This window comes from Leptodactylus fuscus, chromosome 3, assembly GCF_031893055.1.
Source record: "Leptodactylus fuscus isolate aLepFus1 chromosome 3, aLepFus1.hap2, whole genome shotgun sequence".
In the NCBI taxonomy this organism is placed as follows: Eukaryota; Metazoa; Chordata; class Amphibia; order Anura; family Leptodactylidae; genus Leptodactylus; species Leptodactylus fuscus.
The window spans coordinates 131,474,885-131,500,451 of NC_134267.1; the positions used below are offsets into that span (position 1 = coordinate 131,474,885).

At 38.2% G+C, this 25,567-nt stretch overlaps 1 protein-coding gene across 2 annotated transcripts in view; it reads right to left on the reverse strand.

Moving 5' to 3' along the window:
* The window catches only part of COL19A1 (collagen type XIX alpha 1 chain), a 661,532-nt gene that overhangs the window by 441,863 nt on the left and 194,102 nt on the right, over positions 1-25,567 (reverse strand). For both annotated transcript variants that reach the window (XM_075268349.1, XM_075268350.1), the window contains exon 13: positions 12,783-12,827. In XM_075268349.1, coding sequence (XP_075124450.1) covers positions 12,783-12,827 — 45 coding nt within the window. The remainder of the gene's footprint in view (positions 1-12,782; positions 12,828-25,567) is intronic.

Consider the following 25,567-nt stretch of genomic DNA (forward strand, 5'->3'; position numbering starts at 1 on the left):
ATTGTTTTATTTTCTACGCCACTAACTATATATATAAAAAAGGATCTTGAATCATTGCTGGTCAGTGTGACCTTCACACTTTCGGTTTTGTAGGGTTACTTTTCATCTGTCATCTGATTACCTTTGAAGGACAGGATTAGAAGCTTGAGGAAGGTAACAATGGATCACTTCATTGACAACAGGGGATGTAGACAGTTCACGACTCCTTGCTCCATGCATAGTGACTTCTGCCAGATCATGGACTATGCATGCTAAAGTCTCACAAACACATAAAAGTAAATCATGACTGGTCTCAGAATACATCTAACTGTATATCTATTCAAGTGTTTGGGGGTTTTTTTATAGCAAAATTCTTGATCACTGGGGTGTCCTTTAATACTGTAAACGTAGTTCAGCTACAGTTTAGGTTGGTATGAAATGGCAGCAAGTGTCTTTAAATTTCATAATAGGCTTATGCATATAACCTTTATTTAATCCATCTTGTTCATTTGTGTTATGACAAGGGTATGAAAAAATGATGGACACTCACAAAGAGATCCATCTCTGTTGAGAGTTGCTGATGCAGTGCTGACTTATCAAAGCAGATGACAGAGAATGTTTGCGGCTAAGTAGAACATGTCCTATTTTCCTCTGTCCTTGGTAAGACATCCACCTGAAGGAAACAGCTGCATGCACATCTATGCTGTCTCCATATGCAAATATGTAGCCCACAGAAATGAGAAATATGGGAGTATATTACAATATAAATTTATGGCATCCATCAGACACTTATGTCATAACCAGAGGAAAAGCCATAAATGTGATCAGAATATGCTTTTAAAGATGTATAAATTGGCTCTTATTGTTAAAATCTTTTTTTTAATTTAACGAAAGGTTGAATCACATATACACGTAGTTATGTTTCTCTTTTCTGCAATGCGGATGGCCAATACAAAGATGTGTAAAGGCCAAAATGCTTTACATTTAAAGGGGTTCTCTGCTTTGGACAATTCCTACTTGTTAGAAGATCCCTTGACAATATGGTGATCACGTATTTTTTCCCGGGTGGGACAGCAATTGATCTGCTGTAATCTATTGGGAAACTCAGCAGCATTATAAGATGTTCTGTGTAACTGCTATCTACTTTACTATACCTTCTAAACTGGACCACCTCTTTGACCCCTATCCAACACAGCCATTTTTTACTTTTCGTTTATTAACTTCCTACCTTCCAAAAGTCATAACGTTTTGATTTTTTTCATTCATATAGCCATAGGGGATTATTTTATGGGACAAATTGTAATTCATAGTGATTAGGGTTGAGCGATCGTGTTCGGAAAAGATCGGATTCCGATCGGCGATCGAGAAAATTTCACGATCACCATCGGAATTCCGAACACGATCTTTTTATGTGGGATCAAGATCAGTGATCTTTTCCCACAATGCTTTGCTTAGCCTTCACACTGAGTATATGCTGTATACTCAGTATGAAGGCTCCGCTGCAGTTCCATAGGAATGAATGGAAGCAGCCGACACACAGCCTGAACCCCCTGCACGCCGGCTGCTTCCATTCATTGGAATGGGAGGCTAAACTAACATCTGTAGCAGCTACTTACCTCTAGAGATGGCTGCTCTGGTGCCCTCCTTCTTCTTGCCTCGCTGCCCCGCCTCCTAGGTTAGTGTTTAAAGTGCTAGGTAGGATGGGCTTGTGGCTTAAGAGAGTGTGGGCGGGTACAGGGCGGGGAGACGTGACGTCTCCCCTCCCAGTACCTGCCCACACTCTCCTAACCCGCACACACTCTCCTAACCTTGCACGAAGGGGGCAGGGAGCAGCGTGGAGCGGCAGCAAAGCAAAGAAAAAGGCATCGGGCACCGGACCAGCCATTTCTGCAGGTATCCTTTCTTAAAGGATTCTTTTTTTACAGTGTTCACGATGCAGCCAAAATGACATGTTATCAGTATTCTGTGAGTTGTTGTGATGGCAACAATACAAAAACTTGCTAAAATGTAAAACATTGAAAAAAAAAATTTGGCACCATATTCTTACACCCTTAACTTTTTCACAATTCAATATACAGAGTAGCAACTCTTTTTGTGATTGAAAAGCTTCTTATTCAACTTTTTCTTCAGGCTAAGGCCCCATGTAGAAAAACGAAGCAAAAAAAAACAGTTTTCCGCCACAATTTTCATTGCGTTTTCAGTTTTTCTCTGCAAAATTTATGCCCTTATTATACCTATAGGGAAAATGCCTGCATTTCTGCAAGTATAATAAACATTTTTATTTTGAATAAACGGATTTTCTGACTCTGATTTTTTTTGTTGCAATTATGTGTATGGGATTAGTCAAAATCTCATTCACTTTACAGGTACTGTAAAACACAACGTTTGTTTGTCGCAGTGTTTCTGCAGTGGCAAAAACGCAATGTTTTCACAATGTAGGACTTCAATTGCAGAGATGAAACAGTAAAAAAAAAACCCTGCAGTTTGGTCTTTTAATTTTTTTCCCTGCTATGGCATTTACCATGTGAAAAAAAAAATATTGGTATTAAAGTTTGTAGTTTTGGGCATTTTCAGACACAGGGACACCTAATGTTTGTGTGTTATACTTTATTTCTGTTTAGATGTCATCTAGGAAAAGGGGGAGGGGTGATTTAATATTTTACTATTTTGTAAACCCCATGAACTCTGATCGCTAATACAATACGCGAGGCATATTTTGCTGGCACGGCAGCCAGCCTGAGACTTTACACTAAATTTAGAGAGAGAGAGCGTCCTTTCAGTGCTCTGGTAGAGCTGCAGTGTAGGACACGCCCCCTTCTCTCCCTGTCCACCAATCAGAGGTGAGCCTCTCCCTGCACAGGATAAGGGCTCCCTGGACCTGCTGCTACGCGTGAGGAGCTCCTGCCGTCTGCAGCCCTGAGGAGGAGAAGCAAAGTGAAAGTAAACACAACACCAGGTACGTGTGTTACTAACTATTCTTATGAATGTCAGGCATTTGGTTTTATTAATTTAGTTTTAGTAACTCCATGTGCCTCACATTAATAGCAGTTAACCCCATCATGTCCCTCACATTAACCCTGTGTGGCTCACATAAGGGTTACTGATATGTGATACATATGGAGGTACTAATAAAGGACCTAAATAATGAAGATATTCACTTATTACCTCCATATGTCTCACATATCAGTGTCCCTTATGTAAAGCACACAGAGGGTTAATGTAAGGGACATGATGGGGTTAACTGCTATTACTATGAGGCACATTGAGTTGTAACCTGCAATGCACATGACCAGACTCTTTATCTACAACTGCGGATAAAGTACAGACCTATATATTTCAATTGACCCATATATACAGCCATTCTTTTTGTGGCTGTGTATCTGGGCCAAATTGAAGAGCTGAAAACTATTGAGCAGGTCCTATATGTGTCCTATACATCCCCTATATCTGTCTGCATTTGTGGCCCTGTGAATTCATTTTTAATGTGTAGGTCAGTGAAAACCACATGCGTGCCACTTGTATGCAGGAGGCCTAAGGCTGAGGCCCCACGTTGCAGAAATGCGGCATTTTTGTTGCAGATTTTGATGCGGTTTATTTCAACCAAAGCTAAAAATGGCCACAGAAGGAATGGGAAATATATAGGGAGCTTCTTATACGTTTCCCTTCTGCTCAATCCACTCCTGGTTTAGGCTCAGAAAAACACAGCAAAATATGTAACAAAAAAAGCTGTATTCCAACAACGTGGGGGCCTTAGGCTAAAGCCCCACGTTGCAGAAACAGCTTTTTTTCGTTGCAGATTTTGCTGGTTTTTTTGAGCCGAAGCCAGGAGTAGATTGAGCCAGGAGGGAGACGTATAAGAAGCTTCCTATATATTTCCCATTCGTTTTCTAGCCATTCTTGGCTTTGACGGAAAGAAAAACGCAGCCAAATCTGCAATAAAAAAGCTGCATTTTTGTAATGTGGGGCCTCAGCCTTAGTGTGATTCTATTGGATGGTGACACTGTAACTAGATGCAATTAAAGCCAAATCCAGTTCCTGGGCACCAGTGCGGCCACTTTGTTGAAAGTGTGACACCCATTAATTCCTGGCTGGGGTTTTGCTGTTACTGCACCGCCAGGAACTAAAAGTGACAAATTAATCTGTGTTTCACTTAGGGAGCGTTCACACTACCGTTGGTGTCCGACAGCTAGTGTCCACTGCTAATGTCTGTTCAAAATCTTGTGCGGATATTAGTATTGGACACTAGCTGTGTCTGTGACATTTTGCATTGATTTAAATGGACATCAGGTGCGTTCGTTTACTCTTCGTGGGTGTCCTTAAATGTCCGTTCTCAAAAATGTCCGACTTTTCAAGCGGACAGAAAAACCTACATGTCGGGTTTTGCTGTCCGCTTGAAAAGTCGGACATCTTTGTGAACGGACAGTTAAGGACAGGCACGGACAGTAAAAGAACGCACCCGGTGTCCGTTTAAATCAATGCAAAATGTCACGGACACAGCTAGTGTCCGATACTAATATCCGCACAAGATTTTGAACAGACATTAGCAGCGGACACTATCTGTTGGACACAGACAGTAGTGTGAATGCTCCCTTACAGAAAACTGAAGTTACTAACGGCCGAGGACTGGATGTAGCATACAGGTACATTGTGTGTCAGCTCTTTACAGGTATGACCTTACTCTGCTCCCAGTCACATACATTACCACTAATTGTGGGTTTCGCATGTACTTACATTGCTTCTAAAGGAAAAGAACATGTGTATCCAGGCAAATAGTGGTAAGCGCATGTGGCTGGGAGCGCAGTATGACAGCACCCCTATGTTGCGGTTTGTGCTATATGACTTTAGTGTAGGTGTCGTCAGCTTTACAATTATTGCCCGGCACTCCGAGGACCTTATCTTTGATTTTTTAATTTAAATCGGCACGCCAAACAGAAAAGGTTGCCTACCCCTGTTCTAGTGGATAAAACTCTGACCATGGTCATGTGACTTACGGTCCATGGTCATGTGATGCGCACACAGGTGCCGCTCGTTACAGTCACAGCACAGTAATCAGATATCTGCCTGGTAATCAGCTGTACACCTGTGTGCTCATCACATGACCATGGGCCGTAAATCACATGACCATGGTCAGCGTTATATACACTAGAAGTAACAGAATGAATGAAAGCAAGCCGAAATCTAGAAAACCGTGAGGAATTGATATAGAAAATATATTGGAAAATTGTACAACTTTTTATTGTACATTTGTTTGTCAATATTGGTCTGAAAGTGGCCAACCCCTTTAAATGCAATGTCACAATGCAATCACCAAAGTCACAATGTAACCCTGGCCTATGTCATGATGTATGTAGTAAAGACTATGCTGTATCCAACCAAAATGTTCATCCTTTAATCAGTGTGTTTTATTATCGGGATATACGCAACAAATTTTACTATTATCAATCTTTACTATTAAAAAATATACAGTGGATTATTGGAATCTAACTGCGCTTGGAACTGGGCCACACAGAATAAATGCTGAACAAATACTAACATGCCATTTTCAATAAAGAGACTCTCACATGTCTTTGTTATACTTCGCTGTAGTAGCATTGCAGTATTGACTGAATTATGATTATGGAAGGGGACTCAGGTGCAACCTATATTCTGCTGAAGCCAGAATATATCAGACTCTCAGACAGCTACCTGTTTCTTAAGATGAAAAACTAATTTGAAACAAGGATCATCTTAATAAACTGCAAGCATAACAAGACTATATCGTATCTAGGACAATCATATTTTATGTGGAAGTGAGAAATTCTTGGTAAGCTGATAGCAGAAATATCAGACATAACTGTCTGTATACAAGCTACAGGTAAATAGCCATATCTGTTGTTTGGCTTTTGTGTGGAGATAAATATGGGCACAACATTAGTGGCGAAAAACTTTGGCTTGGTGGTTGCCAATATATACAACCATGAAAGCAGGAGCTTTCTATGGTCTGGGTCATAAGGAAAAATATATAGACTATAACTTGGCTACATTAAAGAAACCATGGCAAGTGCCAAACCATAGAAGGTTTCTGCAATTATGGTGATATCAATTGGCAACCTATCAAGGTACACTGTCAACATTAGAGAAAATCTTAAAAACATGGAAACATATAAGGATGTTGCAAGGAAAAAAAAATAAGGGTCCATCGAGTCTTCCATTATACTATTTCCATTTTTTTTCATAGAATAGACATGTGCAGTAACCTAATTAAGGTAACCAGTGAATGGGAGTAGGAGTAATTGTCAACTACTCCTCCAGGCCACCTTCTGTGGTGGTGCAGTGCTGAGGGCCTGCAGTGTACCTGATGATTGTTGTAGGTCCTCTTGAGCACTTCCATTTAGTGGTAGTCCTCACTCAGCCATCATTTTTGTAGGCCACACACACTTTACAAGAAGTGTGTGTAAAGTGTAAAGTTTACACTTTACACTTGTACACAGCTACATTTGTGGGTTTTTATAATGGAATCTGACAACAAGGGAAAACTGGTGTTCTTTTTAGTCATCACACAAGGTTTGTGACGGCTATAGCAATAACTACTAGACCACTAAGTCTTATTGTCAGTAGAGGCCTTATATTTCTTTGCATGGAAGAAACTGCAATAGGTCTTATACTCTGGGGATGTATTACTTTCAGGGGAAACACTGTAAATATGTTAAGATAGAGATAAAAAAAAATCTATGAATTTAGGAAGATAGAAAATATGAAAAACTTGCAGAGTCTTATTGCCCAAACAACCCTACATCTTTAAAGGGTTAAATATAGTACCATTTAATTAAATAAATAAATAAATAAAACCATTAGAGTCACACATCTTTCATAAGGGAAATGGTCACATCCTGATATCAATTTAGTTTTAACTATTCAGGAGTAATTAAAGACAAACAACAAAACGCAGATTTCTAAGTAAGCTCCAGAATTGATATTTCACAAAATGTACTAATTTACTAAAATAAGAGCTTTGAGTGCTATAAACTTTGAAAAACGATCTATTCCTAGACTTTCAAATTAATTTATAAACTCTACAGCACTAGTTAGGGGAGGTTGTTCTATCTCTGTCAACCAGTCCCAATCCAGTGGTGGCACAATGTTCATTAGAATATGAAGTTATTCATCCTGAAGACACATTGATGATACACAGATTGCAAAAACTGAACACTGGGCCGTATTTTGCAGCTCGTAAATTACACATGGTCAAGTGGTCGTGTGCATGTTGCCTTAGGAATTCACAGGGTAAATAACAACCAGTTAAATGCCCTTGACAAAGTGAATGAATGTAACCAGCCCTATAAAGCAGCATAAATTAAAATCTACCATTCTACAGCAAGAAATATTGTTTGGATTTGAAAACATTCAAGACTGTTGATAATCTTCTCAGGAGTAAATATCCCAGAAAATTCATCCGTAGTCACAGATCCTGTAAAAAAACCATTAGCGACATCTAAGACTCTACAGGTCTCAGTTCGCATGTTAAATGTTCCAGTTCATGACAATAGAACTAGAAAAAGACAGAAAAACTGTGGCTTGTTTGGAGGGTTGCCAGGAAAAACTCTTCCTTCTCATTTGCCAGATCAGCTTACGTTGCATAGGTGCATCTGAATTGATTTCTGGAACAATGTCCTTTGGACATTGGATAGATGAGGCAAAAATGGAGATGTCTGGCTATTATGGACACCACCACTGAGTGAAATCAAACACAGTATATCAACACAAACACCTTATACCAACTGTCAAACACCGTGGTGGAGGGGTGATTTGTACTTATTTTATTTTATTAGCCTCGCTAGGGGCTTCAACCTGCAATTTTTGATTGCATGTCACATAGACCACAATACAACTATATTGCTAGGACAGGCCTGGGAGCCTTTATTAAGCTCCTGGATGCCATACAATCAGAATGGCTCCTGTGATCTTGCTGCATGGGAACCATCCTGCAATGGTAAAGGTACCAGCCTCAGGAGAATTATTTTAAATTTGGGGATATCACAAACAGCAATGCTCTAGATCAGAGTGACCTCTGATCACAGGGATTAGTTCCACGTCTCAGATGCAAAACACAATAAAGATATGGTGGTTACAGTGGCCGCTCTGCCTCAGATTAGCCACCATTTTTAAAAACCTGCCATGTTGGGAAAGTAATAGTACAGTAGAAGTCAGAAAAGGGTTAGGCTTCTTATGTCCCACAGTCAGATAGAGGGGACATATATAAAATAACATAACCTTGCCTCCATGACACACCATTTGAACAATTTCCTTCCTCACCTACGGGTAGGGTCCTCTATCCCACTATGCCAGTTGGTCATTAAGTTAGTCTCTTGTAGTTGATTTTGCAATTGTGTATAATAATAATAATAATAATAATAATAATTATTATTATTATTATTATTATTAATTAATAATTAGTTAATAATATAATAATAATAATAATAACTTATTAATTAAAATAATTAATAATAATAATAATAATAATAATAATAATAATAATAATTTATTATTATTATTATTATTATTATTATTAAAACCTGAAGGTAATTTCTACAAATTTCATTCACATTCTGCGACTAAAACCCACAACACTACATAACCTGTGGTCATAATCCCTTTCAAGGCAGTCTGTTGGCATTAGATTGGGTGTAAACCTAATCAAAGTACCTTGTAGAGGAGTTTCTGCCACGTCAAAATATGCCTCTGTTATTCAGCTTTGGAGCCCCATTTTCATTCTCATGTAAATCACTGCCTTATTTAAACAATGGAAAAAAGTGCAAGGTATGGAAATCTAGAGCTGAGCCCAAGAAAACTAAGGCACACCCAAATCACTTTTCCCCTCATGTGCATATGAATAAAATGGCAATTTGCATGAAAATGGGGCTCCAAAGCTGAATAACAGAGGTATGTTTTGAAACTATAGAATCACTTCTACAAAGTACTGTGATTAGGTTTATAATGAATTTACCACTCATAGACTCCTTTTAAACAGGACCTTTCATGTCCTCATGAATATGCAGTTTCATATAACACTAGAAAGCAGACAGTGCACTGAATTCAGCACACTGTTGGCTCTCCCAGTATGTGCTCTGGGGCTGTTGATATCGGTACCGATATCAGTGTCGTCATTGGATGGTGAGGACTGCCCCCCCCTGATTGTACTGCCCATAGCCCTGTACTGTCAGAGGGGGTGTTCCTTACAGCCCAGTAATGATGCTGAGCTATGAGGAACACCCTTCTTATAGTGAGGAGATGTCGGTTCTGAAATTAACGGCACCGATATCCTCTTCAGTCCAGGGGCACATACCGGGAATTCAGCACACTGTCGGCTTTCTAGCGGTATATAAAACCGCATATTCATGAGGACATGAAAGGACCTCTTTAAATGTAGGTAATCTATACACCACAACACATTTTTCAGTAATCTAGAAAGAAAGACATTGGCAAAAAGGAAAAAAAAATACTATATATATATATATATATATATATATATATATATATATATATATACAGTCCTATGAAAAAGTTTGGGCACCCCTATTAATCTTAATCATTTTTTGTTCTAAATATTTTGGTGTTTGCAACAGCCATTTCAGTTTGATATATCTAATAACTGATGGACACAGTAATATTTCAGGATTGAAATGAGGTTTATTGTACTAACAGAAAATGTGCAATATGCATTAAACCAAAATTTGACCGATGCAAAAGTATGGGCACCCTTATCATTTTATTGATTTGAATTCCCCTAACTACTTTTTACTGACTTACTGAAGCACAAAATTGGTTTTGTAACCTCAGTGAGCTTTGAACTTCATAGCCAGATGTATCCAATCATAAGAAAAGGTATTTAAGGTGGCCAATTGCAAGTTGATCTCCTATTTGAATCTCCTCTGAAGAGTGGCATCATGGGCTACTCAAAACAACTCTCAAATGATCTGAAAACAAAGATTGTTCAACATAGTTGTTCAGGGGAAGGATACAAAAAGTTGTCTCAGAGATTTAACCTGTCAGTTTCCACTGTGAGGAACATAGTAAGGAAATGGAAGACCACAGGGACAGTTCTTGTTAAGCCCAGAAGTGGCAGGCCAAGAAAAATATCAGAAAGACAGAGAAGAAGAATGGTGAGAACAGTCAAGGACAATCCACAGACCACCTCCAAAGAGCTGCAGCATCATCTTGCTGCAGATGGTGTCACTGTGCATCGGTCAACTATACAGCGCACTTTGCACAAATAGAAGCTGTATGGGAGAGTGATGAGAAAGACGCCGTTTCTGCACGTACGCCACAAATAGAGTTGCCTGAGGTATGAAAAAGCACATTTGGACAAGGCAGCTTCATTTTGGAAACAAAAATTGAGTTGTTTGGTTATAAAAAAAGGGGTTATGCATGGCGTCCAAAAAGAAACAGCATTCCAAGAAAAACACATGCTACCCACTGTAAAATTTGGTGGAGGTTCCATCATGCTTTGGGGCTGTGTGGCCAATGCCGGCATCGGGAATCTTGTTAAAGTTGAGAGTCGCATGGATTCCACTCAGTATCAGCAGATTCTTGAGAATAATGTTCAAGAATCAGTGACGAAGTTGAAGTTACGCCGGGGATGGATATTTCAGCAAGACAATGATCCAAAACACCGCTCCAAATCCTCAGGCATTCATGCAGAGGAACAATTACAATGTTCTGGAATGGCCATCCCAGTCCCCAGACCTGAATATCATTGAACATCTGTGGGATGATTTGAAGCGGGCTGTCCATTCTCGGCGACCATCTAACTTAACTGAACTTGAATTGTTTGTCCAAAATACCTTTATCCAGGATCCAGGAACTGATTAAAAGCTACAGGAAGCGACTAGAGGCTGTTATCTTTGCAAAAGGAGGATCTACTAAATATTAATGTCACTTTTCTGTTGAGGTGCCCATACTTTTGCACCGGTCAAATTTTGGTTTAATGCATATTGCACATTTTCTGTTAGTACAATAAACCTCATTTCAATCCTGAAATATTACTGTGTCCATCAGTTATTAGATATATCAAACTGAAATGGCTGTTGCAAACACCAAAATATTTAGAACAAAAAATGATTAAGATTAATAGGGGTGCCCAAACTTTTTCATAGGACTGTATATATATATATATATATATATATATATATATATATATATATATATATATATTACACATTATAAGCAATACTCATAGCATAAATATTGTAATAAGCACATGATGCCCCAGATTGAAAATGATCTCAATCTCAGTAATACAACAATAAAGGAATGGCAGCAACAACTGCAAATTTATATCCGTGACATCAACCGACGTGTCTCAAATCTCCTAAAAATTTGACACAGCTGCTAAGGCACTTGTAAATAATTAACAAGTCATTCCAAGCTGGAGAAAGGTGCCCATCTCGAGAAATCAAAACCTATTTGCAAAGCTTAACAGATACTACAGATAGTCAAAAAGGGCTATTTTCGGAAATGCAGATGATAACACCATGAAACCTCTTGAAGCTGGAATTATCTTGCCTGAAGCTTTAGGTCCCTCTAGAGAGGTGCAGAAACCAAGTCGTTTCATATTACTCTTCTCTTTATAGTTTAATATGGATATTGGAATTTGCATTCCTATGAAAGATAGCAGCTCCAGTAGTAGAAGTTTGCCAGAAGCATAAAATAAAATATAAATACTTGAATCAATTTCCAGCCATGACGGCTCAAAAAGCAATTTAGCAACTATTGTGGTATTCATGTGGATTTGATAAATGGTGTATTGCAGTGTACCTCATTCTGATCTATGGTGTTACAGTGACTTATCACACATTCTATTGCATTTCTAGGAAATGTAGCCTTTAATTCTCATAGCTCAGGGTCACTTAATATATTTCTTTATTAATATCTCATCAGCTATACATTGTATAACATCTTATTAGCCTAGTGCAATCAAATATCAATCAATAATTGTAAAATTGATATATAAGATCTTATTATATGACTATTTATATATTAGAAAAAAAAATGAGTAAAACAGTTTATGGCCACAATTTTAGCCGCTAGATCCATGGTTGATATTTTGTTACTAACAGTGAAAATGAATGCGAGCCATTGAAAACATTTTTAAGTGGACAGTTAAAGTTTCTCGGATTGTACAATTTTCCTCAAGAAATTGATTTGCTTATTTTATGCATAATTTTATGCAGAATATATTCATTTTTAGTCAGATTATCATTTTGTAGCTAATTTGTAGCTACTGCAGATGTAGGTCAAAAATATACTCAAACTAATTTAGTTTAGGAAAGAAAAAACCCTAAAGGTTTAGGCCCCTTGTAGCAAGCCAAAATGCATTGTGGGAAAAATCACATTGCAGGTTTTCCCATATCGCTTTTCACAGAATGTTCGCAGTTTTCCTCTGTAGACTTTCTGCCTCTAATAATCCTATAAGGAAAAGCTTTTCCATAAGGCATAATTGACATCCTGTGATATGTAAATCACAATATATCTGCTCCTTAGATCCGGAAATGTATTCTGTCATTTATTGCAAATGAAATTAAACATGATTATACATTTCATAATACCGGATACTGTAAATAGTCTGTATTCTGCTGACTGGTAAACTGTGGGACATTTTACCTATTTAGCGATTTGGTCCATTATACTGCTTTAGATGATTTTTTTGCAGTGTGATAAAGAAATGTAACTGTTATAAAAACATACAAAAAACTATTAAAAGTATAAAAATAAAAACTTGGCCTGAGGTTCCAGTTAGTTTAATAAAAACTAAAAGGTATACATACCACGTCTCCTTTTTCTCCTTTAATACCATCGAGACCAGGTTCTCCCTGTCCAAAAACAGAAGGACAAGTTTCAATCAAATTCGTCTACTGAAAACTAAATCAAATCACAATGTAAATCACAATGTAAAAATTAACAATTACTTTCATTTTAGACCCATGATGTAATTTTTTGGAATATGCTAATCTTCCAGTCAAAATCAAAAATTCCCACTGAACACAATGGGTTTGTTAAAGCAAGCCTGTCTCGACGAAAAAGTAGTGCAATCTAGCATATTATATAAAAGAAGTAGCACATTATACAGAATAGCCATATACAGTGTCCCTGCCAAGGAGAGGTTCTCTGTATGAAAGGCCTTTGATCTTCCCCAGGGCAGTGAAATGTTCAATTCACGTGGCATAATGGTGAATCAGTCTACATCATCCCAGGAAATAGCTACTGTGTCATGAGGATCCAGAGGCCTGGTCCATAAACACGGAGGGAAGTGTCAACTTACAGAAACTCTGGGTGACTGACGTCTCTTGTAAAGAGTGTTGAATCACTGGGATGCTAGGTTAATACTTGGCTGTTCGTTGTTCTGGTCCATTGGCGGTTCAGAAAAATGGACAGGAGGACCATTAAAATAGTGTTTACATATGAAGCCCGATGGATCCCATTGACTATTATGTGGTCCATTGGATGACTGTTATTTTAAACTGAAAGCAGTGGATAGAAAATTTGTGCGTGAAGGACTTTGTCATGCATATACCACAATGGAGTCTCCTACAGACACTCAGACACAAATATGAATGTAGCCTAAGCTGTACCTTGCTTTGTATTTCTACAATCAAGCATAGTAAATTGGTGCTTGTTGTTCTGACATGACTATACCACCTGACATGACTACACCACCAGTTCTTTGTAGAGAATGATCAGTAGGGATCAAAGTTAAGGGGATACATTACAAATCACTTGACTCCTAAGCCATAAAGAACAGAAACTTATGTTAACAAGTATCACATTGTACAGAATCCTTTGTAGCAAAACTGTATATCAATCTATCCTGCTATATAGGATGCTGCCTGCAGATCAGACTGCATTTTCAATGTGACAGGTTTGCTTTGACAAGGGCAAATTATCAGTCATTTCATAAATTACCGTATTTTTACGCACTGGACTATAAGACGCACCCAGGTTTTAGAGGAGAAAAATAGGGAAAAAAAATTTTCAGGCAAAAAATGGTAAAATATTTAATATATGGGAGTTGTAGTTTTGGAACAGCTGCAAGGCCACATTGACAGGTGACCCTGCAGCTGTACGGGGATGTATAGGGCGTTTTTTTTTTGTGGGGCCAGGTGTACTTTTTAGATATACCATTTTGGGAAATGTTTATTGCTTAGATCACCTTTTATTTAATTCAGAGGCAAAACAGAGAGAAAAACCCGGCAGTTTAGCACTTTTGATTTTGACGTTCACTGTACATAAAAATATTAGTAGACCGGGCATTTTCAGACACAGGGATACCTAATGTGTATGTTTCACAGTAATGTTATACTTTTATATGTATTCTAGAGAAAGGAGGTGAACTTTTATTTTATTTTTTATTATATTTTTTTTAAGTGGTTTTTTTTTTTTGTTTGTTTTACTATTTTAATATCCCCCACCTAGGGGGCTTGAAACTGCAATCATTTGATTGCAAGTCCCATAGACGGCAATACAAGTGTATTGCCGTCTATGGGAGATTCTATACATTACTATCGCGGAGGGTCATAGACCAGCTGCGATAGTAATATATATCTATGACAAGCCTCGGAGCCTTCATTAGGCTCCCGGCTGTCATCGGAACAGGTCGGCTCCTGCGGCCTCGCCGTGCAGGAGCCGGCCTGCATCACTAAAGGTATGGGGCCGGTGGGGGGGGCTAACTGACTGCCGGGACCTGTGGAGGAGGAGTGGATTTACAGCATGGCCGCGCTACTGCCACCGCTGGTTTTCTTCAGCGGCAGTAGCGCGGCAATCTGCAGGCCCCGGCAGCTAAGACAGTCCCCGGCATCTGCTGTAATAGACCGGCGGATGCCGGGGAGTGTTTTAGCTGCCGGGGCCTGCAGTATTGTCACGCTCCTGCCGCTGAAGAAAACCAGCGGTGGCAGTAGCGCGGCAATCTGCAGGCCCCGGCAGCTAAGACACTCCCCGGCATCCGCCGGTCTATTACAGCAGATGCCAGGGACTGTCTTAGCTGCCGGGGCCTGCAGATTGCCGCGCTACTGCCGCTGAAGAAAACCAGCGGTGGCAGTAGCGCGGCCATGCTGCAAACCCACTCCTCCACCCACATTCAGACTATAAGACGCACCCTCATTTTCCTCCGAAATTTGGGGGGAAAAAAGTGCGTCTTATAGTCCGAAAAATACGGTAGGCCCTTAAATTGAGTATTGTCATCATAAGACATGACAAAATTATTCATTTTTAATCATCTTGATAATATTTCCATATACAAGTCAACAATTAGAAATTTATATTTAATCTTGCAAAGGGTTAATAAATGTTGTTATCCCAACTATTCATTGGACAGGGGATGCATTTTGTTAGTGGGCAAAAAAAAAATTTAAACATAAATTCAACTGGTTTGTCTAATAAGAGCTAATCCGCTTTTGAAATATGGCAGCCTGAGTATTCAGCTGATCACCTGGAACTAGCCTCCAGCACCCCTGGCAAACAACTATTAGAAAAAGGCTATGATCAGCCAAGCTTTTCATGTGCTGCAGGGAAGATGTACTGTACTGTAGTATTACATGACACTCATTAAGATGAATGGACACGATTATAGTACAAGGACAATTCACCTGTTTCAGACTTCATGACAACCCCTTAAATTAATTAAAAAAAAAATAATACAAAGATAATGTTTTACATTTGCATATTAGCATTCAATTAGATTGTGGGCATTAGCAAAATGCCTTAAAAAAAAACAACAAAAAAACAAAAAAAAAAACTATACAGACTTTGTCATTGTTATGGCATACACAAGTAACATTTACACATAGTATAATTTGAGTATGCTGTTCACTATAAGTGTGGTCATTCCTTATATACCATATACCAGCTACAGTTTTAACACTTTTGATTTGTAATATTAAGAAAAATTGCTTATTGTATTGACAATTTGTTACTGTGGTTAATATAATAACATACCATACATAATACATAGAGTTCACACCGACTTTAGACCCAAATCCTAATTCTGGAAATGATTAATATATCCACATATATAAATGGAATATACTAGTAGACACATACAGTATGTTTGATAATGTTCATAAAATGTAGCCTGTATGACTAAGATAAAGTTGTTGTTTTTGTAGCTTCATTTTAAACAAATAAAATGTGCTTAATAAATACACATAACATATCCCAATTCTACAGACAGGGATATATAAATAAATTTAATACATAGTCTGTACACAAATATTCATATTTATTTGTTGAACTGTATATTGACAAAGTATCATTTGCTACATAGACCATTTTAATTTAATACCAAAGGGTACACAGATTTTGACCTAGCAAATAGTTCTAGGCTTTCAAGCAGCTGTTTGCATGGTTACCTAATTCTACATTTTTTGGTCGATGTGGCTTCCTGGTACATTCAGCTGCTAAGATGTCAACATGACTTTTGACAGCAGAGCTCTGAGCAAACATTTTATCAGGCTGATGTAGTGTTTACTATTCCCATAATACAGTATCCATTTTATAATACTTTACACAATTTGTCCTTTTTGTTTAAAATACACAACATATAAGAAATGCCACAAAAGTATGTAGAAAAAAATTAGTTATTTCTAAAACAATGCAAAACACCTGTACAATTGATTGGATTTACAATGTCTAGAGGTTCATTTTGTTTTTTGGCAACCCTCCTTGGCAATGGAAATTAAATATACTTATCTTCTCTAACTTCAAGATTAATATACTAGTGAAACTATTAAATTTAATAATATTATTTTAATTTTAATATTATATTTCCTTTTTATTTCTAGCCATTTACATTATCAGATAGTTTTAAAAATATTGAAATATTTAAGATATTCTATGTAGTAATTTTCAAAGTACAGAATTCATCTTTCATCTGTTTTAAAATTTATAATGTAAGGGAACAATACCACCTTTGTAAAATACCCTAACCCAGTATCTGTATCTAAACTATTTTTTCTTTAATCTATGACCTCTCCATTGTGGAAATAGAAACTAAAAAGGATTTGAACACTGAAAAATAGAGAGCTATAGATAGCAGGTGAGGTTTCAAAGAGGCACTACATTAGAACTTTAAAAAGACTAATGTCAAAGGTAAATGTTAAATGGAGTCTCTTGAGTATTTAGATGCCTCTTCCATATAAAACATTTGTATTACCAGTGTAATGGGCTATTACATAAAAGGAAGATAGCTGTTTCAAGTAATAGCTGGTGGCACATATGCCATACATCACATGTCCATTATGGCTGGTTGAAATTGTTTTATATGACATGCTAGATAACAACTTGATCATGCTACAGTAAGCCTAAATTAGTTATGTGACTGTAAAGAAAAAAAATGAAGTGTACAGCAAGTGTAAGCAAAAGACAAGTGGGTACCTAATGCTACAAAGTAAATACAAAAACAGCATGGAAAAAACTAAAATATAACTTTTATTGTGATCAATTAAAACGATTGACTCAGAACAAATAAAACCGACATGGAGTGAGCACTAATGAGACACTAACCCTAATATAGGAAACATCTCCAACCCTACAAGGTATATAGGGCTACATACAAGGAGATATAGTAAATGTAAAGATATATATGTATACGTGCCAGATCACGCTCAACGTTACATCATGTGAACTTACCCTTAGGCTAACTGACAAACTCACAGTTTTAGCCTAGGGCTCAGGCAACAGCCGCAAGCTTTGTCGCCGGGGTATTTCATCCAAGTGTAGGGTTCCATTTTTGAGGCATCAATGGTATGAAAGGTTTCATTTTATAAGAACGATTGTAGGTAAATTTGGAATAAAAATGGTGCGAAGTCTGGATTTTCTTGGTATATTTGTGGGCCACTGTGAAAGGTTGCATTGTTTTTACATGATCCATAAATACTCTCTTGTGTTTTTATAACGGAATTAATCCTAGAAAATGTTACACTATAAAATCAAACCATAGGATTGAAATTACAGCTAATTTGTAAATTTTATTTTCTTTTATTTTAAAATTTTACATTTGCAAAGAAGAAACAAAAATTATGAGGTGATACAAGTATTCAAACAATGAAAGTCATAGTGAATAGTCATATAAATCTATAATAAAGATAGAAATGTGCCTGTCCACAATACTACAAACTAGGAAAGCGGTGGGTAGGGGAAATGAGGGAAGGAAGGTAGGTAGGGGAGAGGGAGAAAATGGGGTGAGGGGAACCTAAGTGTCTGAGGAAGGAGGGTAGGAAAAAGGAGGAGGAGGAGTAAGGGGGGGAAGGGGAGAACCCAGATGTTGCTGGAGAGGGTGGGGTTTCAAGGAAGCGATAATGTGAGAAAGAAATGTCCAAAAGAAGGTAGGTAGCAAGTGAAGATAATAGAAGTCCAGATTGCGAGAGTAGGGAAGAAAAGAAGAGAGAAAAATGGTGAGGGAGAGGAGAAAGAGGAAAAGAGAATGTCGAAGAAGGGGAAGTAGAAGGCAAAGAGAAGAGAGAGAAAAGAGAGAAGAAAGATGAAAAAGAGGGTTAATGAGAAAGAATAGAAAAGAAATGGAAATAGAAGTAGAAATAGAACCAGAGTTATCCAACTAAAGAACTGGTCACTGTGACGTGGTATGATTAGGAGGTGTACTGCTCATATCAAAGATGGTCAAAGATGGACAAGTTACACAGAAGAGTTATGGAATTGTAGCCATGGCATCCACATTCTGACAAATTTATGGTTAGTGCTCTTCGATCAGCTGAAACATTCTTCAAACCTGACAATGTGGCCCACCATATACAGGAACTGAGATACTGATGGAGCAGAAGTCTGCAACCAGTGGAGAGGGAAGAGTGATTTTGCTCTCTCGATGAGGTAAGTGGTCAGATCTGATTTTGATAGAGAAAGGCGCAGAGGAGGTGTGGAAAGGCAAACCATAGCTAGGGTCAGCTAAATGGAAGAGCCAGTGACCTGTCGGATTTTTGACTGTACAGCAGTCAAGTAGGGGAAGATGAGTTTGCACTTCCACCAGATATGGATGGGTGATTCTATGTCCTTGCTTCATCTCCAGCAATATTTTGATGGAGAAAAATTATGTGCATAGAGCCATTCTGGGGTTCTGTACCACCATAACAATAGCTTGTAGTGCATTTCTTGCATTATGATGCAGGTCAAGAAACCATGCGAGTACTTCAAGACAAAGGAGATATCTTCTTTTGATAACTTGATGCCTAATTCTTTCTCGCCTGAACTAGTGAAGTGGGGAACAAGAGGTGTAGTAGACATATCCAAGAAAGATCAACAGCAGGAGAGTTTCCGCATGGAAGGCTCCCTAGATAGAAGTGCTCTCTCAAAAGTAGCAGTTTCTGGTCAACTCGGAGACGTTGGGCAGCGAGGTAGTGAAACATTAGCAGTGTGAATAATGGAGATGAGAGATTAAATGCCAGGGATGAGCTTCTGTAAAGAGTTCAGAGGTGGGGGAACCCTGGATGAAGAGATCTCCCAGGTGTTTGCCTTTGAAGTGTGACCAGAAGTCTTCATAGACAGGGCTACTGTTGTGGACCAGGTATGGAAGGAGTTCTTCTGGCAGAATTTTAGAAGGGGAAGGCATAAGAGCCTTGGAAAGTTCAGACAAGAGAGTACAGGGGCCCTTTAGGAGTAAGTCAAAATTCTTAGCTTTAACGATTCTAGGCTCAGGGAGCCAGGGGAGGTGGGTATGGTCTTATCCATGAAATTCTTCAGCTAGGCATCTAATACCCCAACATTTGATCAGTGCAACCAGAGAAAACCAGGTGTTAAGGACGATAGCTTTGTACAAAACGAAATAAAGAATCCAGCTCCACTCCTTGTGTCCCTTCTGTTTCTTTAAAACTGTTTCTTTTTATTTTCGTCTTGACATAAAAGTCCAAATTATGTTACAGGCATGATGGATCATATTATATTCCCATGTTTCAGGAAAAAAGAAAAGCCAGCTAACGCGTTTCGAGGACCGTGGTCCCCTTAGTCATAGCATGACTTAACCCACCTCAAAAAGGCTATAAATACCTTATCCATAATTACGGACACCTGTGAATTCTGGAAGTAACAACTCATAAGGAAAAAAAGGGGTTAACCTCTACATATGCCGTAAACACAGGATTAAAACCAACAAGCTAAAATAACAAACACAAATTCCAATCCAAACTAAACATGGTACATATATAATGTTTCATTTCAAAATGATACTCAGATGAAAAATGAAGAATACTTAAATTGAGAAAAATATGCATTTTAAGAAAATACAATTGAATAACAGATCTCCTATAGTCAGTGGCATGAAAGAAACCGCCAAAGAATCGCAACAAAATTGTGTAAAATCCAAAGCGATAATTAGGACCAATGCTAACACATGGAAATATAAACCCGATACATATGCTCAACCAATTATAATGGTTATCGCCAAACATATTCCTGTGTATGCCCAAAATATAGATAACTCCTGATTTTCCAAAACAAATAATTCAAAAACCCATCTAACGCAATTACTCCTCAGTACAAGGCCCTGAGTAGTACTCACATGTGACGATTACCTGATTTCCCACAACTCAGTCAATGCCGCTACACGCATGCATCTATCATCTTTCAAAAACTACGGTGGCCGAGAAGGGACATTCCCATACACCAGTTCGCTTCTGTTCGTATTCTGCAAAACAGACATCCTTCATATCTACACCTTGCGAACCGGTGCATGGAAGAAACCCATCCTCTCACCCTTTCAGTACACCAAAAAACCTTATGAATACAAGGTGAGTAGAAAAAATATATATCTCATATACATAACCTATATTATTGGTAGTACCCGATGACAGCGACCACACCAATTCATATCCAGCCAAAAGATGTTATAAACAATGTTCCTGGAATCATAACAATATCCCAGAATATAAATATGGATTCCCAATATACTTAATTGATCATTGAATATTAAGGGTGAAATAACGAGAAAGATATCTAATAAAAGGACCTAATAGATGTACGCTAGATCATTCCTGCGATTTAATCCAGTGGGATATCTAGCTCCTAACTTCAATATCCAAAAAGCCTCCCGTAATTTAACTTTACGGTCCCAATTGCCTTCCCGCAATGGTTTTTCCACCTTTTCTATGATTTTAAAATGAAAGGAAGATAGATCACCCCCATGTTCTTCAATGAAGTGTTTGGAGACCCCCGTGGTTTTAGATGCATTGACATTTCGAATACTTTGCAAATGCTCCGAGATTCTAATTTTTACTTGTCTTGATGTACACCCAATATAATTGAGTTTACAAACTCCACACGTGATCATGTATATTACATGATCTGACAAGCAATTACAGAAACCTTTGATATAAAATTTTTGTGTTTCATCCGCATTCGCAAAGTTCGTACTTTTCCTGACAAATTTGCAAACCTGACATCTACTGAGCCCGCATTTGTAAAATCCCTTGACATGTAGCCATGTCTCACTCTTTTTATTTTCCATGGCAACATACATACTAGGTGACAAAAGGTTACCTATAGTTTGTCCTCGTCTGGCAACAAAATTACAACCCTCCGATATTATGGTGTGTAGCTTGTCATCCTGACTCAATAAGGGCAAGTTGTTGCGTATTATTTTGACTATCTCGTTGTAATTGTCACTGTATTTTGTTGAAAAATAAATACCTTTTTTATCTACATGTTGTTTCTTCTCATATAGTAGGGTATTTCTATCTTTACGCGCAATAATATTTTTGCCTCTATTTATCATCCATAAGGGATAGCCTCTTTGCCTGAGTCTGGTTTGAACCTCCTTAGCTTGTTTCTCATAGGTCCCATTGTCTGAGCACAATCTTTTAATTCTGGTAAATTCACCTAATGGCAAAGATTTTACCGTATGTCTCGGATGAGAACTGTCGGCATGTAACAAAGTATTTCCCGATAGTTCTTTACGATATGCACTGACTGAGACTATGCCTTTTGCATCGTCTCCTGTTAAAGTAACATCTAGAAAGTTTATACTTTTAGGCTCCATGTGATATGTGAATTTTAAATTAAATGGGTTATTATTCAAGAATTTCACAAACTCTGGTATGCTCTCCAAACCACCCGACCACACTATTAAAGTGTCGTCGATAAAACGTCCATACCATTTTATGTACTCTTTGTATGGATTATTATGGTTGTAAATATATTGTTCCTCCCACCAGGCCACTACCAAATTGGCCAAAGATGGAGAAAATTTGGCTCCCATGGGCGCACCACATGTTTGTAAATAATATTTGTCATTGAAAAGAAAATAATTGTGCCCCAACAAATATTCAATGACATTAACAATATATTGGCAGTGGCCTGGTGGGAGGTTAGAGTACCTATCAAGATGGTAAGCGACAGCCTGAATCGCAATACTATGAGGGATCGATGAATATAGGGCTACAATATCACATGAAAGCCAGGTGTGCTCCCTCCTCCACTCAAAGGCATCAAAGATTTTCAAGACTTCTTTTGTATCCCTGAGATATGCAGGGTTCCTAACAACCAGCGGCTGTAAAATCTGGTCTACCCACTGACAAATCCCCTCATTTAACGAATTGATACCTGATATTATAGGTCTGAGTGGAGGAGGGAACACACCTTTGTGGACCTTCGGAAGCCCATGAAAAATGGGCACAACAGGGGAGCAATTTCTCAAAGAGTCCACATCCTTATCCAAGAAAACCCCCAGCATTACTCCCTCAGTCAAAAGCTTATCCAGTGTTCGCGAAAATTCCATAGTTGGATCATGAGACAATTGCAGGTATGTAGTGTTGTCATTAAGAATGTTGTATGCTGAGTCAAGATAATCCTCCGTATTAAGAACCACTACCAGCCCCCCCTTATCGGCCATTTTTATAGTGATAGCCTTGTTTTTACGCAATTTTCCCAAGCTATCCCTCTCGCTCACAGTCAAGTTACTTTTCCTCTTAATTGCATCTACATCCCGATACAATTTGGTAAGATCTTTTTCTACCGCTGACTGGAATTGATCCAGGGCAGTGGTTCTTGAGGCTATAGGATAAAAATGAGGATTACATTTCTTGACCCGCATCTCAACTTCCATTTTGTCATCAAAACTCCCATCCATAAGTGACTGCAAATCCAATAAACAATTTTGTTCTGCAAAGGACAAATGGGCATAATCATTTACTATCTCTTCCTTTCTATTTATAGCCCGCCCACTGTCACAATCATAGAAATGTCGTTTCACTGTGATCATTCTAATGAACTTGTTTAAGTCTAATAAAGTTTCAAACAATTCAAAACTCCCTGATGGCACAAAGCTTAATCCTTTGGATAATAAAGAGATATCACTGGAGGTTAACGACGTTGAGGACAAATTTAATACATTATGGTTCAATAGTAAACCTCCCTCTGGACAATTAGGGACATTCGGGCAAAAACTAATATCCCCTTGTGTGTCCTCAGCACTAATTGGAATGTTTATTGCCGATAGTTCCTGCGAGTCTGATATCTTGATTGTCTTGCTACGATGTTTCCTTCCTGCTCTATGTCGTCTCTTTTTGAATATTTGCGTTTGTCCGTGTTCCTTATATCTGGAGGTTTTGGTACTCCTCTGAGAGAAAAAAACTGTTTGTCACCTTCTGAATGTAAATTTTTATCAGATGCATCAGATTCCATATCCGTTGAGCTAAATGACACCCGTCTATTTGTGTCATATGATCTATCTCTACGTTGATATCTGGGCTTCTTCAAAATGGATCGTGGAGTAGAGAAGGAAAAAGAGGGACCATTATTCCATGAATATACATTGTCCTGTTCATAATCTTGTCTGTCCCTTTGCAATTTGTTGCGTTTAGTGTGAATAATTTTCTCTTCCAGAGATTTAATTTTATCTTGTATTCTCTTCATATCTTTATCAAAGTCCACATTTTTATTAAATTTGGATAAATCCTCTTTCAATTTGCTCAGATCGACTCTGAGACCTTTTAGTCTTTCTTCCTCACTAGTGACTATCAGGTTGATCAATTTCAAAGAACAATCCGTGAGGATTGATTCCCATTGTTTCTTAAATTCCTCATTAAAAATGTAAGTTGGAAATTTACGTATTCTCAGACCTCTTGGGATCATCCTCTTATCAAGATAAGACTTTAAAGTTTTAAAATCCCACCAGGTTCTGAGTTCTTGTGAGCTCACTTTGAGTAATTTCAATAATAAACTTTTATAATCCTGATTGTCACCTCCAGTAACCGATGTGTCATTGAATAACTCAGACAAAATTTTATTTCTAGTTTCTTCCAAAGAGGAATCCATTGTATTATCCTCCATATTAAATCAAAAATTTGGAAAGATGGAGGAAATGGACAATCCCGTACACGTATCCACGAGCCCAACTACGTATCACCTGGAAAATCGTTATATGTAGCAAATTCTTTAACTTCAGGTACCACACCTGATTAATTTTGTGTCTGGATGGTTACCTAATCACTTTCATGAACTTGAGAATTCACTCTGACCAGTAAAGAGATCAATATGTATTCTTCTTGTGATAACATTCCTTTAAAATGTCCATATCATTACAAATATAAATATGATCCATCACATCGCCTTAACATTATTATCATCACTGCATAAACTTGACATCAAGCTCCTTGTTTGAGTGAATAAAATGTTGCTGTCCAAGAAAAGGGCACGTATAGCCGAAGACAAATGCAAAAAACAAGGGTGTGGGGAAGGGAAACTACAGCCCACTTACTTGAACTATGTTCAGATGTATAAATGTTGGTGGTTGATGATGCTTAAATCCCGGGACGGAGGTTGCATTCGGATACTGCCCATCGGCTGTGGGGAAAATCCATACAAAGCGACCAGAGAAAACCAGGTGTTAAGGACGATAGCTTTGTACAGGTTGAAGACGTCTGGAAGAGAAATGCCACCTGATTCCCACTTCTGGATCAATAAGCGGTGGGCTACTCTAGCTGGTTTCCGTCGCTAGCCAAATGACCAAACAGGTTCTCAGAGATCGTAGGTAAGAAGAAGGCAGCAGAATTGGAAGCATCATTAGTACATAGGTACGTTTTGGGATCACATATATCTGGAGGAGGTTCTTTCTGCTGAACCAGGAGATGTAGGGGAGGTCATATGAAGTTAGTAAATCGGACAGTTCTTTTAGTAATGGCAGGTAGTTATGGGAGTAAAGGTCAGAATTTCTGCTTATCAGTTTTATACCTACATATTTAAGGGAGTCTGTCTTCCGCATGAAGAGAGAATTCTCTTTCACTAGAAATAGTTGAGGGGAGGGATATATTTAGTATTTCTGATTTGGAGAGGTTCACCCTATAGTTGGACAGATATCCATATTCTTGAAGGAAAGTGGTAAGGGCAGGTAGACCTTGAACAGGGTTTGATATTAGTAACAAAATTTCATCTGCAAACGCTACAGAGTGGAAGAAGTCTCAACCTACCGGAAGATCATGAATATGTGGATTGAGGTGCATTGCTTACAACAATGCTTACAGGTTAAGAATAAAAAGGGTAGGGAAGAGGGGGAACCCTTGTTTGGTTCCATTAGTGATATCAAAATAGTCAGATAAAGATCCTTGATCCCACCTTGATC